This window comes from Myotis lucifugus, unplaced genomic scaffold (genome assembly GCF_000147115.1).
Source record: "Myotis lucifugus unplaced genomic scaffold, Myoluc2.0 scaffold_97, whole genome shotgun sequence".
NCBI lineage: Eukaryota > Metazoa > Chordata > Mammalia > Chiroptera > Vespertilionidae > Myotis > Myotis lucifugus.
The window spans coordinates 1,827,872-1,842,352 of NW_005871145.1; the positions used below are offsets into that span (position 1 = coordinate 1,827,872).

At 36.8% G+C, this 14,481-nt stretch overlaps 2 protein-coding genes across 2 annotated transcripts; both read left to right on the plus strand.

Annotated features, from left to right (window-relative positions):
- Window positions 1–5,562: 5,562 nt before the first annotated feature.
- LOC102437197 (olfactory receptor 1030-like) lies at window positions 5,563–6,497 on the plus strand. The gene is given in 2 exon segments (XM_014458470.1): window positions 5,563–6,340; window positions 6,343–6,497. Coding segments are annotated over 2 exon segments (933 nt in total).
- Window positions 6,498–13,082: 6,585 nt separating this feature from the next.
- Window positions 13,083–14,082, plus strand: LOC102436886 (olfactory receptor 5M11). The gene has a single exon (XM_006091920.1). It carries the CDS (start codon window positions 13,091–13,093, stop codon window positions 14,057–14,059), a length of 969 nt encoding a protein of 322 aa, XP_006091982.1. The 5' UTR covers window positions 13,083–13,090; the 3' UTR covers window positions 14,060–14,082.
- Window positions 14,083–14,481: the final 399 nt, after the last annotated feature.

Genomic DNA, 14,481 nt, shown 5'->3' on the forward strand with positions numbered 1-14,481 from the left:
TGATAATAATCATTTAACTGTATCATCATTTTAAGATTATTTGCTTCTTTGTTGTCTCAACTGAAATTCTTAGGTAGGGATTCTATTTTATTTTGACAGAAGAATTTTTGAAATGTATATTTGACAAATAAAGAAAATAATCAGTTTGATGAGTGCCTTTCATATTATTTCTGATAACTCCTCACATAAAAATATTTACAGTTTTATTTAGAAAATCTTTATCAATTATCTTTTGCTTTGTACTTTTCTCAATCCTCAATTTAATTAAGCTAGTATCTATATTATATTATTAATTTTTCAGGACCATATTTTATAGAACTATCTTAAATTACTCTGGATACAATCTTGTATTTTATAATGTTTTTAAATTCTTTACTCACATTTTTAACCCATTTCTTTCTACTATTTATTAAGCAAATCTTTGTTTACCCACTGATGTGTTATCTTCAATGTACACTAAATAAATCTATTTCTGGCCTAACTCTGCTATTCCTTTGACTCATCTATATATGTGCTTTAAGCCAAATTATTGCAAATAATGTAGATTTAAACTGTGCTAACTCCTATTAGAGAAATTCCATCTTCATTATTTTTTCTTTCTAATTTATCTTAGAGAATGCAAATTTGATGCTTCTAGATATTCAATATTTTTAACCCAGAAATTATGCATATGATGGTTTCATCTAGGAAGTATATGAAAATCACATGAAAATAAAATATGGCTACATATACAATAATATCCATTGTAAATTATTTGGAAAATATACAAACGTATTTTAATTTTAGTAGTATTGTTACAACTTGGTCCCCAGATTTGATGGCTATATGTATGGAATGGAGGCCATAATGAGATCTGCCTAAGAATGAAAGTTTACAGGTAATTTTTTAAAATTTATTTTTTGCTAGAAAAGCAGATAGGTGCTTGTGACATCACTAATGAGAACAACATGTAACCTTGGCACCTTAATATTGTGTATTGATTAACACTTTTACACAAATATTTATTTTTGTACCATTCTAGTGTCCATAATGCAACATTATTTTTCAACAAAGATATCTAAACACAGAATCTTATACCTAACTAGATTGTCTTTTGTTAGCAACTGTCTCCCCAAAGAATTGACATGTCCACACATACTCCTTAGCTGTGAGTTGAGAAACACTGAAAAAAATTTATGTTGATCTGCATTAAGATAAATATTAAATTTTTAAATAATCAAGAGCACATATTTTTGAGGTTAGTTGCAGTGGAGAAATTTACAGTTGAAGAGTCATTCAAATTTAATCATAAAGCTACTTAAAATTAAGAGGAAAATAATGTTTTGGAAAGTATTTGCTCCAGATAAGGTAAGGCTGTACATTTATTAAGATAGGATAAGATCAAAGAAATCAGTCAAATTACTAGAACACTGTGATATAAATAAATGTCGAAGGTTATGTATAGAAAACTGATACAAATACAAAAATGCTAACATTAATTAGTCAAAAGATTAGTAATAAAAATATGAAATAAGATACCCTTTTGTGTATTTACCTTTAAGAGAGTTCAGGAAGACTGGCACTTTCTCTATTAAGGGTATCAGGGAAAACAATTATATACAGCTTTTCTGGAAATCAATTTAACATTATATTTTAAGGAGTCTTAAAAAATATTTGTACACTTTCACTCAGCGATTCCAATTTTAAGAATGTGCAGAAGGCATAATAAAGCCCTTGCAGAAGATTTTTCATTGTAACGTTTGTGTTATAAATAAGAAAAAGCAAGGTAGTGATGCATTAAATATAGGCAGCCCTCTTTTCGCAAGGTACCATGGTAACGAAACTTGTGAAGACTGGAAGTGTCTCCTTGCTTCGTATGGGTCTCAGTTACCACAGTGCTGTGCAAAGTGAGGACAGCTTGCCTTGAATACTTGGCTGGACACAGGCAGATGGCAGCCGGAACAAAGGCTGGTTGTATATAACTGGATCCCTTATAAGGGTGTGTTGGCTAGGATCATAAAGAAGAGTGACTGTCACATGATGGACTTTTCCATTTAAATTTAGCCAGACATTAAAATGAAGAAGCTCCCAGTTAAGGCCAGGGCAAATAATTTTTTATAGCTTTTTATAAAAAAGAAGGGCACAACAATGTATACATTATGATAACTTGTAAAATACTAGAATTAAAGAAAAGTAAGTCTTTTTCTTTGTATCTATGTACCAAATTTCTAAGATGAGCAATTATTAATTTTGTGAGTAAGAAAACAAGCAAACAAAAACTGCATATTTCCAGGATCACCCAGTTCCCACCATCTATACTAATAAAAGCCTAGGTGGTCCTTGCGCCCTCGCGTGCGACATCGTCACAAGATGGCCACCACAAGATGGCCACGCGCACAGTGGAGGTGGAGCCCAGTGCCTGCTTTGCACGGTGAGGCCTGGGGGAGGGCAACTGTGGGCGATCAGGCTGGCAGGGGAGGGCAGTTGGGGGCCATCGGGCCAGCAGAGGAGGGCAGTCGTGGATGACCAGGCCAGCAGGGGAGCAGTTAGGCATCAATCAGGCCGGCAGGGGAGTAGTTAGGGGGTGATCGGGCCAGCAGGCAGAAGTAGTTAGGGGCGATCAGGCAGGCATGCAGAGGCAGTTAGGGGCGATCAGGCAGGCAGGCTGGCAAGTGGTTAGGAGCCAGTAGTCCCAGATTGAAGAGGGTGCAGGCTGGGGCTAAGGGACCCCCACTCCCCACCTCCCGCCGACTGTGCACAAAGTTCGTGGGCCTCTAGTTTAAAATAAAAGAATTTTATTTACTGATATGAGAATTTAAATAGGAAAAAGCAGGGGTTCAACACTATTCCACATCAGCATTGAACTGGATGGTTATCCAGATGCCTTCTAATCCAAGCTGCTATTATTTTCTCCCTTAACAATATTGTGCAAACAAACAAACAAAACAGCAAGGGATAAGCCTACACTTACATGTTCAATCATATAAGAAAGTAGGCAAGAACATACAATGGTGTATAGTTAATCTATTCAATAAATGGTGTTGGGCAAATTGAACAGATACATGCAAAAAATAAAATTTCTCTCTTCATTGATGTTTCTATCTTTCTCTCCCTCTCCCTTCCTGAAATCAATAAAAAATATATTTAAAAATAAAAACATATTTAAACAAATAATGAATCCCATCACTTCATGTTTCTTGGGGGCTTTGATTCTCTGATGATATAGGATGTGCAAAACAATAAAACCATAGTGGCTGTTTATAGTCTGAATGACTTTCTACTAGAAATAATTGAACCATAGGGATTTGGTCCCTATATAACAATTCTGTTATAAACTCTTCAGATTTTTTATGTCCATGCTGTCATTGGCAAATCACTCTTCTTTCACAGGTATTGTAAAATATATTTTGGGATCTAGAAATATTTTATTCAATAAAATAAAATTATGAGCTGAAACATATTCTGATGAATTAGTAATTATCTTGAGTTAAATTCTACTATATCAGACTATTCTCAGAGTACAAGTATTTTAAATGTACAATGGAATAGTATTTACAATGAGAAGAAGATAACTGGACCAAAGAGAACATTCATTCTATCAATAATAATCAATTGCCTTCATTTGGGAAAGCACTGGTTTAGGTTCCACTGAGGCTGTAGCTACAGTCTAGATAAACTCCTTGTTCCTAAGGAGCTCACACTTTGATGTTGAGTCTTGTTTTAGACTGGATCTGGGTTTTTTTAATCAAAAATTATACTAGCTACAATTTATTAAGTGCTTACTACACGTCAGACATTTTTAAAAAATATATATTTTATTGATTTTTCACAAAGAGGAAAGGAGAGGGATAGAGAGTTAGAAACATTAATGAGAGAAAAACATTGATCAGCTGCCTCCTGCACACCTCCTACTGGGGATGTGCCCTCAACCAAGGTACATGTCCTTGGCCAGAATCGAACCTGGGACTCTTCAGTCCACAAGCTGAAGCTCTATCCACTGAGCCAAACCGGTTAGGACACATGTCAGACATTTTTAAAATTTTACCCTGTTGAACTCTCTGATATGGAGGAAATTGCTATTAGTAACCAAATTTTATGCATGAGGAATCATAGGCACAGAGAGATGAATAATCTGCCCAAGCCTCACTAGGAATTAGAGGAAAATGAACATGCATTGCAAGGTCAGGATACAACTTGAAAACAAACTTGAATTTAGAGGGTCAGGTAGACAGATTCTAATTCTACTTTTTATTTGTATTTTTTAATCCTCACCAGAGGATATTTTTCCATTGATTTTTAGAGCGAATGGACATGAGAGGAACACTCCGATTGGTTGCCTCCTGCATGTGCCCCCAACAGGGCCCTGGTCGGGAGGACCCTGCAACCGAGGTATGTGGCCTTGACCAGAATTGAACCTGTGACCCTTCAGTCAGCAGGCTGACACTCTATCCACTGAGGCAAAACTGCTAGGTCCAGATTCTAATTTTATAAAAATGTGTGCTATACATCAGTTCCACTTCCCTAAGTTCATTCAGCTATAAAAAACAAATGAGTTTTAATATTGATGCTTTAGATACTACAAAAACAGGTATATCAAAAAACAATGGGATTACAATTTCCAAGAAAAGCAATGCTGAAAAGTATTGTTAAGGAAATTGTAAACAAACAAATGTGATAAAGACTTGCAGCAAAGATAAAGGATTTTCAAACATAAATAGAATTGCAGAAAGCATTTAACAATATACTGCCCTATGTTAAGGCAAAAAAATTCAAACCTGTAAAGAATTTTTGAGTCTATTTGAGCCAAACTGTCTACAATTGCCAGGAATCAGAATCTCAAAGTATTGGGATAATGCTCCAGAGAATGGCAGTTTTATACATTGCAATCTAAGGAGGAGAGGTAAGTGCGTTACATGAAATCCATTGGTGGTAAGGTAGGAAGGTGGGAGAAAGCAAAGGTGGGGCAGACCTCTGGGATTGGATAAAAAGTAAAATGATAGACACATACTTCTTTACTTAGGTGAGTACAGAATAGTTAACAGTCAGTCAACAATTACCATGATAACAATAACAATGAAGGGATTTATGGTCTCAGTCCCTGGTTGTGCCCTGAGGGGTCCTGAAAAAGGGAAGTTACAAGTTACCCTGACATTTCACAGGTATATTATCTTAGATGCAAAAAGACAATAGGCTCAATTAAGGTAAAGATTGACCTTTGTCAGGGAAGATTCTGGCCTAGGACATGACTACCCACTATAAACTGCTTTTAGTTAAAGTTTTAATTTCAGACCATCTTTTGTGGTTTCCTTAGGTCTTTTGAGTTTGCAAGACCTCCATGCAGGCCTTCTCTGAGCTTATCAGGTTAGCATGGGGCTCCTTTTTCATCCACACTTAATATAAAAGAGCTCTGTATTAATTTGGATAGTGAAAACATCAATTCCATGCTTCTGAGGCTACTTTTTATGCCACAGGTATTTACAAGTTTGAGAGAAGAGGAAGAAGTGTCAGATGACATGATGAATGACAAAAGACATGAATCTCTATTTCCTTTATTTAGATCTCATTTGAAGCCAACCAAACACAATGTCAAAGAACTACACAGTGGTGACTGAGTTTATTCTCCTGGGTCTGACAGACAGAGCAGAGCTGCAGCCTGTCCTTTTTGTGGTGTTCCTGATCATCTACCTGATCACAGTGACTGGCAATGTGAGCATGATCTTGTTAATCAGGACTGACTCAAGACTTCACACTCCAATGTACTTCTTCCTCAGTCACCTCTCCTTTGTCGACCTCTGTTATGCCACCGATGTCACTCCTCAGATGCTGGTTAATTTCTTATCCAAGAGAAAAACCATTTCCGTCATTGGTTGCTTTATACAATTCCACTTCTTCATTGCCTTGGTGATCACAGATTATTATATGCTCACAGTGATGGCTTATGACCGCTACATGGCCATTTGCAAACCCTTGTTATATGGTAGCAAAATGTCCAGAGGTGTCTGCATCTCTCTTGTTGTGATTCCTTATACTTATGGCTTTGCAAATGGTCTGGTCCAGACAATCCTGATGCTTCGTCTCTCCTTCTGTGGACCCAATGAAATCAACCACTTTTACTGTGCGGACCCACCTCTGTTAGTCCTTGCCTGCTCAGATACTTATGTCAAAGAAACTGCCATGTTTGTGGTGGCTGGTGCCAACCTCACCTGCTCTCTCACCATGATTTTTATATCTTACATTTTCATTTTCGCAGCCATTTTGCGTATTCGCTCTGCTGAGGGGAGGCGCAAAGCCTTCTCTACCTGTGGGTCCCATCTGACAGCTGTCACTATCTTTTATGGGACGCTGTTTTGTATGTATCTGAGGCCCCTTCGGAGACATCTGTAGAACAGGGGAAAATTGCAGCTGTGTTTTATATCTTTGTGAGTCCTATGTTAAATCCTCTGATCTATAGTCTGAGGAACAAAGATGTTAAAAAAGCATTCAGGAAAGCTATCCAAAAGAAATTGTTTGCTAAATAAAGTAGACATTTTGGTCACAGGTGTGCAATAAATCATTATTATTGGACCAATTAATGAGCCTTTTCAATGACCGAATCACTTTCTGTCACTGACTATGTTTTATCTTCCACAATTAGCATATGAAACTTGGAAGAATGTGTCAAATTATTTATTAGCATTTACAGTATCATGTCAGTGAATTAAAAAAAATAGTGCATTGAAACTCAGAGGCATTACCGGAAGGCATTGTTACTGCTCTTTAAAGTCAATAAAGAACAGATGATTGCATCCATGATACTCATATTGGTACAAAGTTATAAGAGACAGAATTACCAAATGATGCTGTGGCAATGACCATCTATTGGATTTTTATAGTGCTTAATAATTTTAAAAATATTTTCCAGAAACTTCTTAACCATGGCAGATGAGTTTTGTTTTCTTCTTCCTTTTATACAAATTATATAGCAATGAAGATCTTTGGGTATTTGACATTTTTGCTCTAAGATGAAAATGCCACATTTTCTTTAGAAAGTGTTTTATTTTTTATTATTTTATTATTATATTTTTAACAACATGCATTCCCACCTAAAAACTGGTTTTGTGGTTTAACTTGTTAATTTTTTATTGTGTACTATTTCCAACATACAGTCAAAAATAAATAATAGAAAGACCACCTGTGTAAGCCCTAATTGATCATTAGTAAGTGTTTTCATAATGCCATTTTTGTTTCAAATATTTCAGAGACTCAGATATTTCTAAAAGTGAGTCTTCCCTAATTGATTCTTTTTTCTTCCCATTTCTTGCATTAAGCTCTACTATTAATTTAATGTTTTTTATTCTTATGTAGAGTTTTGTCATTTGATAGTGTTTCTGTATACACAAAATTATATTATTTTCTATATTAAAAACTTGATATACATAAAATCACTCTGTATTCTTCTGCAATTTATTTCATTTTTTTACTACATATACATCGTTAGACATACATGCTGAATCATGCCTTAGACTTATTCATGCTGAATCAGCAGCATTTTCAATGATATATAGGGTGGGGCAAAAGTAGGTTTACAGCTATGAGTTATGTAAACAATCAATAAAGTTATTTATAATATTCATAAACTGCATATATTTGTCCATATGAACAACTGTTGACCTACTTTTGCCCCACCCTGTATTCTATGTCAATATATATGTGTCACAATATATTTATCTATTCTACTATTAATAGGCAATTACATTTTTCTATTTCATGATAATGTATAGAAATGTATATATGTATCTAAGATTCTAATTTCTAAGTCATGAGCATCTGTAAATTTACTGTATGTAATCAAATTATTTTATCAAATTACACTCCTGCCAATACTATGTGAGAGTATCCTTAACTCCACATTCTTGTCAACACAATATACTGCCAGACTTTAAAAATATTTTCCAATTTGTTGGTGCAAAATATAGTCTCAGTTCTTGTTTAAGCTTTTGAAAAAAAATTTAATACAAATTTTTAAAAAATATATTTTCATTGATTTCAGAGAGGAAGGGAGAGAAAGAGAGAGAGAGGAGAGAGAGAACATCAATGATGAGAGAGAATCATTGATCGGCTGCCTCCTGCACACCCCCTATTGGGCATTGAACCTGCAACCTAGGCATATCCCCTTGACTGGAATCAAACCCAGAGCCCTTCAGTCCACAGGCCAACTCTCTTGGGCCAAACCAGCTAGGGCTTAGTTTTTGAATTATGGTTACAAGAGAAGTTAAGTATTTGTAAATGCTTGATGCTAATTGGAATTTTTCTTTTTAAAAAAAGTTGTATGCCCACATTCTTGTTCACTTTTCAGCTGGGCTATTTTATCTTTATTTTCCACATTTGTTATAGCTCCTTATGTATTCTGTACTAGGTACTAATTTTTTAATGATCTATGCAAATATCTTCAACCTTTTTGTAGTTTGAATTATATTTTTGTGTATGATATATTTGGTGGTGTAGAAATTTTTTCATTTTCAGGTAGTTCAAATTTATCAATCTTCTTTTTATGGTTGTGTTTTGAATATCTGGTTTAGACAATGTGTTCCTATTATAAAGATACTAGAGGCCTGGTGCACGAATTTGTGCACAGGTGGGGTCCAGCCCACCAGCCCCAAATGGAGGGGATTCAGGAGGTTGGCCGGCCGATCCCGCCCCCTGGTTGAATTCCCAGTTGAACTCTGGGTTGAACTCCCAGTCGAGGGGACAATTTGCATATTAGCCTTTTATTATATAGGATTCTTCTACTCTTTCATTTTTTAAAGTTTTGCTTTTGCATACTTAAGCATTCTTTCTGCTATCATAAATATTGCAAAATAGACTCTAATCTTATTTTTAAGAAAAACAATTTTCTCTTTTTTTAATACTTCATACCTTTCTCATTACATTTTTAGTGTAAACTCTGTCATGTATCAAGTTTTCATATATGTATCAGTCTGTTTCTGGGTTCTTTATTCTAGGACCAATTCATCAATCCCTTCATTACTATAAACTACTTTATAGTAAAGTAGTTTACTATAAAGGGGATATCTAAGGGAATATTTTAAAAGTGATGCAGGAAGGAAGGATAAATTGTGACTATAGCTTGAGGAATGGCAATCACCTACAATTAATAAAGTACTCAACTTGGTATGTGAAGACCCTGTTTGTTTCACAATCCTGTTCATAGCAGACCCTACTCAAGACATCAGTGTTTATGATAGAGAAAATTAATCTGGATTTTCAGAAAGGATAGGAAAAAAACACACAAAAAACCCGAGATAAAAAACCACATGTAAAATCAGACCATCATCAAAATGTCGAGATGACACCTATTTGTGTCTTCCACAGAGGTCTTAGAGGTCTTAAATTCAAGTGGTGAATTTAAAATTATAGAAAATACTAGAGGCCCGGTGCACAAAATTCATGCACGGAGGGGGGGGGTCTCTCAGCCTGGCCTGCACCCTCTCCAATCAGGGACCACTCAAGGGATATCCGACTGCCAGTTGGACAGTCGGACATCCCTCTTGCAATCTGGGACCGCTGGCTCCTAACCGCTTGCCTGCCTGCCTGCCTGGCCATCCCCCAACTGCCCCCTGCTGGCCTGGCTGCCCCCCAACTGCCCCCTGCCAGCCTGGCCGCCCCCAACTGCCCCCTGCTGGCCTGGCTGCCTCCCAACTGCTGGCCTGGTTGCCCCCTAACTGTCCGGAAGGAAGTCGGACATCCAGGAGATGTCCAATCACCTGGTCTAATTAGCATATTACCCTTTTATTAGTATAGATGACTATTGCATATGATTAGCTTTCTGTTCCTAGAGTGCTCCAATTAAACCCAAGAGGGTGATTCCCAAAGTAACACTCATTGATGATACTTTTAAGCCCTTCTGAGATTTCCTTTAAGAGCAGATCCATCCTACATCCAGATATAAATACAGCTGTGTTTACCAGCTTAGAGAGGCATCAAGAAACTTCCTTAATCAGAGTTTGACAAACAGGTGCTTATCAGAACCAGAAGTAAGTCTTTTTACTGTCCTTATTTTGAGTCAAAAGGAAATTGTATTAAAGTCTCAAACCGAGATCCATGGATTATATGCATTTTTCCATCCTCAAAAGTCAGATATTTTTTTCTGACTTTGCAAATCAGTAGGCTCATGAATTTTGTTTTAGGTGTGAATGAGAACATGCCTTTCTCTCAAGGGCTGTGGGTAAAGAAGTAGAAAGGGAAGCTCAACTATAAAAAGTCTTATCTCTATTTCTTGCCCTACTCATTTCTTGCCTACTTTATTTAAATACTTTTTCTAAGTACTTTAAATGAGTTAACTATTTTACTACTCTTGACAATTGCATTTCCCATTTTATGGCTAGGAAAACAACAAAGACAGGTTAAGTACTCTGACACTGGCATGGAATTCATAACTGATGGAGCCAGAATCAGAATCACTAAATGGAATTAGGTTCATGAAATTCTGACTTTCTAAGTACTAAAGTATTGACTCATTAGACATGTTAGAGCAGGCCTGGCATAATCTAATTAGATTTATTTATTGTGAAAAAGTTGCATCTGAGCTAAATGTTACTCAAGTTCACAGAGTAAGTTGGTCGCAAAGCTGGAAAAAGGTTCCAGACCCACCCAGAAGCTTTGTTTGATTGATGGAATTATTCTGCAAACAAAGAAAGAAACTCATTGAGTGGCTTAGTGCTCCCCTTGTCATGAGCATCTGATCATAAGGGCAGCTTGCTGACGAGTTAGGCATTAGAGTACACCTGTAATGAGGGTTGATCCACTCAGGTTCATGTGCCAAGTTAACACAAGACAATGTGCTGGTCCTTAGATCCACCTGTCACCCCAGAATACCATTGTACACTCTTCTTTCCTTGAGATGCTCTCCTGAATTGATATTACTTGCTGACTACTTGTCTCTAAACATTTTATAATTTGAATTTCAATAATTTCTTTGCCTTAATTATTTGTTAGAACATTTCTAAGATATCATGAGAGAGAGAAGAAGGAGAGGGCAATGAGGAAGAAATGGCGGTAATCCCATTCACTCTCCCTCCTTTAAACAGAAAAATCATTTTGAAAACAGATTAGAAGTAGGCAACTTTTCTTCATCTGTAGTTTCCAATGGCATAGAATTGATATATTTCCCTGAAGATGAAACATAAATCTACTTCAGTCACACACACACACACACACACACACACACACACACACCCCACTAACAATTCCAAAGGAAGACCACATATGGTATCTTAGCACCTGCTCTTTATCTTCCTAGAACACCCTTCTTAAAATCACTTTATTGCTTGTTCTCCTCCTCCTTCAGTTTGTTGCTAAGTCACCTTTTCATGAGTTGGTTTTTTTTGGTGTTTTTTGTGGGTTTTTTTTTGCTGATGCTACTTTTTAAAATTTGATTATCATTTCCCCAAACCTTATTTTCTTTACTTTTCTCCATAGCAGTGCCATTTAAAACACCATGTACTTACTTGCAATAATATCTGTCTCTGTCCACTTGAATATAATTTCAGAAAGGGAGGGGTTTTTGTTCATTGTGTATCTACAGTGACTAATCACATGCTATGTTAAGTACCCATAATTGCTTGTTTCATGAATACTTAATTTGATGTCCATGATGGCTTGAGAAGGAGGCAAAATAGATATTATCCTCCTCCTTACATCGGGAAAATCAAGTGACTCATGCTGAAAGATAATTATATGTTCCCAATAACTAATATTAATGTATTCAACAAATGTTTATTAAGTACTTAATATTTTAGATAGAGGAGATATTGTTGTCACTGTCTTTCTCAAATTTTTACTAAAGCAACTTTTAGTGACATTTTGAAATCAGGCAAGAATTGGGAAGGTTTAAAAAACTTAAGTATGAGAGAAAGGTCAAAAATATAAAAGCATCTTAAGAGAAAGGAAGAGGGGATTCAGCACTAGTTGTGATACAAAGGAGAGCTAAAAATCTATATAAATTGTAACACTTCTAGGTAAATACAAGTTGTGATTAATTAAATACTATCTAAAACATTTATTTATAAACACACTAGAGGCCCAATGCACGAAATTCATGCAAGGGGCTCAGCCCTCACAGCCCCAGCTGCCTCTGCCGGCCCTCACAGCCTTGGCTGGCCCTCACAGCCCCAGCTTCGTCAGGAAGGTCATCTGGAGGGTTGTCCTGAAGATCATCCTGACGGTCATTCTGCTGTTTGGTCTAATTAGCAAATTAGCTCTTTATTATATAGGATTATGTCATTTAAACCATCTTCAGAATACTATGTGAGTGTTCATTTGATTTCACTATTCATTGTTCACTTATTTACCATATGTTTATGGGACCACTGTGACCATGCTTTTCTAAATTGTGATTCTGGGAACATCTGCATTAGAATCTTCACTTCAGACTTTCTGAAACAAAACCTTTTTTTGTAATTTGCTTGATTAACAAATTTTCAAGCAATTGCTTAAAAATCCCTTAATTCTTCTGAGGATATGACACCATGAAAAGTTCATGGAGATATAAAGATGAGTAAAACATTGCATGCAATTTATTCTTTCATGCGTACACTATTTTTTCTTTTCTTAAATACAGTATGTAAATATGTGCTTAGAAGTAACAGTACAACAGTGGACTGGAATAAATTAGTGGTATGTGGGGTATGCTGGAAGAGGAACACAGAAAGGGACGAGTTCAATCTCATATACGTATGACAGAGTGGAGCGAGAAGTGTCTCACAAACAACTGGCCTTGAATTTGTCCTTTAGAGGATAAGTAGAATTTGAGAGGCAAAAATAGTTCATGGAGAAAGGGGATATGTATGGATATATGAATATAAGCTGTATATATTAACTTAAGGATGGGTATAAGTATAGGTATCTATAGGGATAACTGTAGGTATAAGTGTAGATAAGTATAATAGTAATTCAATATAAAGGCAAAAATATAAATGGTTTAGTAGAAGCACAAAGTTGGTTTAGTATGATAGTATTCATTTTGAATTACATGGATTTTGGGAAAAAAATTTCAATAATCAGTAACATTATGTGTACCTTCATGTCTGACCTTATCACATTTGTCTCAGGTTCAGGCACAGATTCTCAGAAAATGCCCATCACAAATGGCAGTGCAATAAGAGAATTCATTCTCCTGGGGCTCACAGATCGCCCCGAACTCCAGCCTCTTCTCTTTGTGCTGTTTCTGGTTGTGTACCTTGCTACTCTCTTTGGAAACCTGGGAATGATAGTGTTGATCAGACTGGATTCTCGCCTTCACACCCCTATGTACTTCTTCCTCACCAATTTAGCCTTTGTTGACTTGTGCTATACCTCCAACGCCACCCCACAGATGTTGGCTAATTTTCTTTCAGAGAAGAAGACCATCACCTTTGCTGGCTGCTTTACCCAGTGTTACATTTTCATTGCGCTCCTTCTCACAGAGCTTTACATGCTGGCAGCCATGGCCTATGACCGCTATGTGGCCATATGCAGCCCTCTGCACTATAGTGTGAAAATGTCCAGGCAGGTCTGCACCTGCTTGGCCACATTTCCTTATGTCTATGGCTTCTCAGATGGCCTGTTACAGTCCATCCTGACCTTCCGCTTGACCTTCTGTAGATCCAATGTCATCAACCACTTCTACTGTGCTGACCCACCACTCATTAAGCTTTCCTGTTCTGACACTTATATCAAAGAGCTTGCCATGCTCATATCAGCTGGCTTCAATCTCTCCAGCTCCCTCACCATCATCCTGGTGTCCTATGCCTTCATTATTGCTGCCATTCTCCGGATCAAATCAGCAGAGGGAAGGCACAAAGTATTCTCCACCTGTGGTTCTCACATCATGGCTGTTACCCTATTTTATGGGTCACTTTTTTGTATGTATGTAAGACCACCAACAGATAAGACTGTTGAGGAATCCAAAATAATAGCTGTCTTCTACACCTTTGTAAATCCAGTGCTTAATCCGTTAATCTACAGCCTGCGGAACAAAGATGTGAAGCAGGCATTGAAGAATGTCCTCAGACGAAATGTGGTCACTAGGATGGCAATGCTTCCATTTCCCAATAAACCATAACACTAAACCTTGGGCTCAAATGTCCTTGCATAGTGATGATAAGTCTGGGTATTCTCTATGGGTATGTCTCAAGGTAATCTGTAAAGCTCAGTTCTGGGCAAAAATAAGTGAGCTATACCGTTGCCCCTCAATGTGTGGTCCTTGAACCAGCAGCAACAGCATTACCTTGGAGGTTTTAGAAACGTGGCATCACATTCTGTACCTCAGATCTATGATATCCAAATCTGTGTTTCAGCCTAATCCTATGTGATTTGTAAATACATTAAATTTGAGCAGCAGTGCTCTCAGTGGAAACTTCCTCTGGGAATGACCTGCGGCACTGGTGTGCTCTTATTGTTTATGACAGTAGACAGGATAAACATGCTTTCAGCCCAGTTCCTTGAATTTACTCTGTTCTTATTGCCATCTATTTTTAAGAAATA